The sequence below is a fragment of the Rhinichthys klamathensis genome, unplaced genomic scaffold (assembly GCF_029890125.1).
Source record: "Rhinichthys klamathensis goyatoka isolate OS25496 unplaced genomic scaffold, OSU_Roscu_1.1 h1tg001458l_1, whole genome shotgun sequence".
Lineage (NCBI taxonomy): Eukaryota > Metazoa > Chordata > Actinopteri > Cypriniformes > Leuciscidae > Rhinichthys > Rhinichthys klamathensis.
Genome location: NW_026607452.1, coordinates 8,460 through 13,047, shown reverse-complemented (window position 1 = coordinate 13,047; position 4,588 = coordinate 8,460). Strand labels below are relative to the sequence as shown.

Here is a 4,588-nt window from a genome sequence, read left to right as displayed (position 1 = left end):
ACACATATATATATTACGGTTTGTATTCGAGGTTAAAGGCCTGTTGCATGTAAGACCCAAACCCATAAATGCAACAGGGTTTTTTTCTTTGGTAAAAATCGTAATTTTTTTTTTTTTTTTTACGGTCAAATTTATCAAAGTTATCATTTTTCTTCCTTTGATGGTCAGCTGTTATTTATTAGCCCCCTTATGCTTTCTTTCGAGATAAATATATAGCCTTAATAAAAAAAAAGTTATTCTGTCACTGAAGCCTCATTTTGCTCTGAATCAGTTTCGTTAAACTTTTGTTTTTAATAATTCATTAGGCTACTTCCTGATTAAGAGAAAGCATTTTAACTCGTCAAAACAAGTTTTTAAAAACAGATATTTTTAGAAGCAGTGAAGGTGAGTAATGTTGGAGTGTAAATAAAGTGCAGGGCATGTTTGGGAGAGTTTGTCCCCTCCCTCTGAGTCTGTCCGGACACCGGTTCCGTGAGGGGTTCCCAGTTCCTCAGTGAGAGAGTCCCTCAGGAGCACGTGTTGCTGGAGCTTCAGGAACATCTGCACTGTAAGTTTGAGATTATTTCATTTCTATTGGGACGCGATGAACACTTTATATCGTGTAGTATTGTTGGGCCCATGCAGGAACACATTGCATTAGTTCGTGATTTTAGGGGTTCTTCCTATTTTCCATTTGGGCTCGATGGCGCTGTTTTAGGCTTGTTTTATAAATAAATTGGTAGCACTTTCATTAACAAGTAGTTTTACATTAGTATGCATGAAATATATTTAATGGCGTATCATGAAACTTTAATATTTAGCCTATAATTAATAATATTTGGATTTGCATGTTGTAAGTAATGTTTTATCAATGACGTAATAATGAAAATTAATATTAAGAACCAATTATGTGTTGTAGTAGGACGAAAATATTACAGCATGTATGATATAAATGCATTTAAATTGGGAAATAATATAGGAGAAGCTAAATGCATTAAACCCCTCGGGTCTTTTTCTTAAAAATAGGATTTGTAGCAAGGAAATGATTCATGCATTCATTCAGAAATATATTTAAATACTTTATTTCTTTGTTCTGAACTGAAGTTCAGGCAAAATATACAAGAAAAAAAAAATCAACGACAAACTAGTACATTAAATGAGCGTGGCAACTAAAGGTGCAGAACTAAAAATCACATGTGGGTTCAAACTAAAGGGAAATAAACAATCACATTTCTTCTAAACGCCTGTTTGCACAGAGAGTTTCAATAATGGCTTCAGAATGTCAAATGAATGTGCAGGGATGTTATATTAAAAAACAAAAACATGAATGATCTGTCTTTGGTGATGAACATATACCTCCACAGTCAAAACTGTACTGTTATGTGTGTAAATATGGGACAGACCCAGAACAGTACTGACAATATATAAACTCATCCCACACACACACACACACACACACACACACACACACACGGTTCATTTAATCCAGTGCTTTAATTCAGTAGCTCAGCTCTGTCGTGTCGGACACAACACACACTCACAGACCTAACTCAGCAAACATTGCATATCGTTTATATTTGACCCACATCCAGGTTTACACAGCTAATAATAATAATAATATATCGTTTCATTGTCAGAACGCACACCTGAGTCGACCCTGATTTAAGATATTAAGGCGCATTCACAGTTTGGGACATTATATTTTAAATAAAAAAGGAACTAGTCGTACTAAACGAATAATATGTGCCATCCATCTAATAATAACAACAATATCCCACAGTAACAAGGGATAAAAAAACATTTTGAATAAATACAAAACCATCATTCACAAAGAAATACTATAAATAATACCTTTTTTTTTTTTAAGAAGAAGAAAAGAAAAACAAACACATACAGTTATTGCCTTTGGCATAACATCATACTACCATTACAAAAATGATCTTAAATAGACACAAAAGCTCAAATCCAGACAGACGCGCAGTCCTCACGCGAACGGAACGCTTGGCGAGGTTTTCTAGGAAAGTTGAGCGCGCAACGCTCAGCTCAGGAACGAATTGGGCGCGACGCGTTTGTGCTGAGACAGAAGTCCGCTGGAAAGTGGAGATGTGTAGGACGGTAAACTAGTTCTTAGGGAATCCGAGAGCAGGGAAGACGGAGAGCTGGAGATCCCGTATCCCGGCGCGCTCGGGAGCGACTGCGGCTGCTGCGCGCCCGGGACGAAATATCCATTGTGTCCTGAGAGTAATCCAGCAGCAGACGACGGAGACACGCCGTACCCGTTCGACAGGTTAATACTCCCGTTCCCGAGCGGCTCGACGCCGGGGAGTAACGATCCGTACGCGTGTCCTTGGTGGTTTAGAAATCCGTGCGTGGTTCCGTTATAGTGCGAGTGGTGTAAGGGTAAGAACGGAGACAGCTGCCAGTAAAGCGGGTTGCTCGGGCGTTCACCCAGCCCGAGTCCGAGAGGCGCGAATCGGAGCCCCCTTTTCATCACCAACTTTCCCCGCGAGGTCGCCGAGCGCCGCCGGAGCTTCCCGGTGGTTCCGCCGATAAACACATCATCACTGGAGGGGTCGAGCATCCAGTAGTTCCCTTTTCCCGGATCGTCGTAGTGTCTCGGCACCTTCACGAAGCACTTATTGAGGCTCAGATTGTGCCGGATGGAGTTCTGCCAGCCCTGCTTGTGTTCCCGGTAATACGGGAAGTTCTTCATGATGAACTCGTAGATGCCGTTGAGCGTGAGCCGCTTCTCGGGACTCTGTCGGATGGCCATCATGATGAGCGCGTTGTAGCTGAACGGAGGCTTGTCGAACTTCTTTCCCTTTTTGCACAGTTGCTCGGGTTCCTCCGCGTCGCGTTGCGCGGGGTCCATCTCGACCGCTTCTGGGGGATTGTCGGAGACCGGGCTTCGCTCCGCGCCATCGTCCGCACCCGGGCTGTCAAACTTCGATGGGAGTAACAGGCTTTTGATGCTGAACGATGTGGACTTCTGCACCATGGGGGGCTCACTGTGATCTCCCATGCCGGGCGATGAAGCGCGCCGTGAAAAGCCCCGTTTTCGTACTTTAAAACACAGGAGGTCAAGCGCGCAACGATGGGGACATCGCGTGCATGACAGAACTTCGCAGACTCGCGGAAATTGGTGATTAACCAGGGCTCACTCTTACTAACTACCTCATCGTATGAAAGGGAGGAGGAGCTCTTCACTTGCTGGTGCTGGACAGTCTCAGTCGAGCCCCGCTTACTCCATTATAATGCGCGGAGAGCCCCGTGCGCGCGGGAGTCTGGAGCGTCTCCTGTGCGTCACTGATCACGTAGCCTGGATAGGAGGGACGAGGAGTTGTTTTCACGTTGCCTGAAACGCACTGAAATAAAGTTTGAATGATTAAAAACTAAAGTGTTAGTGATGCTGAAACGCTCATGGTTCTCTCAGAATGCCTTGATAATAATAGGCTACTTAATGATACAATTTGAACCGGGAGGGTTCAAATTGCGGTTGTAATTAATATTACAGCCGTTAAGTATTCATAATAAACTGTCTGAGACAATAATATTGTGTGTGTATATGCATGATCGGTCCGGGGTTATTGATTATGACGCCACAGTGCTGTGCGTAAAAGCGCGCGGGCTACACGAGCACGAGCCAACGGCGCCTCTAGTGTCTGTACGGGTCACAACCCCACCGAACTCCTGCCACAGAACTGGACAAGTTCTGTTGACACTTTGAAGTACTCATATATGTCATTTTTATTAATAATAATGCCAGCGATAATCTGCAAGCCCTTGTGATTCAGTGCGCTAGTTTCAGTCCTCTCCATCATGAACGCCATAAACTGTATAAACGCTCGAACTGTTGTTTACTTGTTTATCGTTGGTCAGTTAGTCTGATATTTTGCACAGATTGGATTAGAATAATATTATATAGGTCTGTATCACAAATAGCTTTCATTTTTAAATTTTACATATAGTTTTCATTCTGAAATAAACACTTTCCCCCCGTTCCCCGCTTCTAACACTCCGCTCGCATTCACTGAAATTAAATGTATATCTCGTGTTAAATATTCTGTTTGGTTTCTGAACAATAAACGGGTTGTATTATTGTTTTGGCTATTTGAATATTTCATCTTCTGCTGTATCGATTCATAACTATTTTTTATAATAAATAAACTAGACTTGAGACTTGACTTGAAATGATTTGTATGAGATGTAAATTATTATTTTATTGAGACACAGAGCAGTAATACAGCTCTTTAATTTATAGCTATTATTAAAGAAACGTCGAATATGTATGAAACAAAAATGTTAAAATAATTAACCAAAGTTTTTAAGAAATGGTTAAATTCGAAAAAAGCAAAGCAAAGCAAACGAATAACTTTTCAATTTATTTTTATTTAATGTAGGCTATATAAATTCCCGCTTTTATGTGTACATAATACATTTTTATTTCCTATAATAAATAAATAAAAAATCATCAGTACAGTTATTGCGTCAGTTCGCAGTTGCAATTTTATAAGTAATAATAATATATATATATTTGTTGAATTTATTGAAACTATATTTTGCAGTGCAAACAATATATCATGTTGTGTTCTTATTACCGTCCATTGAC

The 4,588-nt window shown here is 40.8% G+C and overlaps 1 protein-coding gene across 1 annotated transcript; it reads right to left on the bottom strand.

Annotated features, from left to right (window-relative positions):
* Nucleotides 1-1,848: 1,848 nt before the first annotated feature.
* Nucleotides 1,849-3,289, bottom strand: foxg1b (forkhead box G1b). Its single transcript, XM_056245126.1, has one exon. The coding sequence runs from the start codon at nucleotides 2,999-3,001 to the stop codon at nucleotides 2,018-2,020; it is 984 nt and encodes a 327-aa protein (XP_056101101.1). The 5' UTR covers nucleotides 3,002-3,289; the 3' UTR covers nucleotides 1,849-2,017.
* Nucleotides 3,290-4,588: the final 1,299 nt, after the last annotated feature.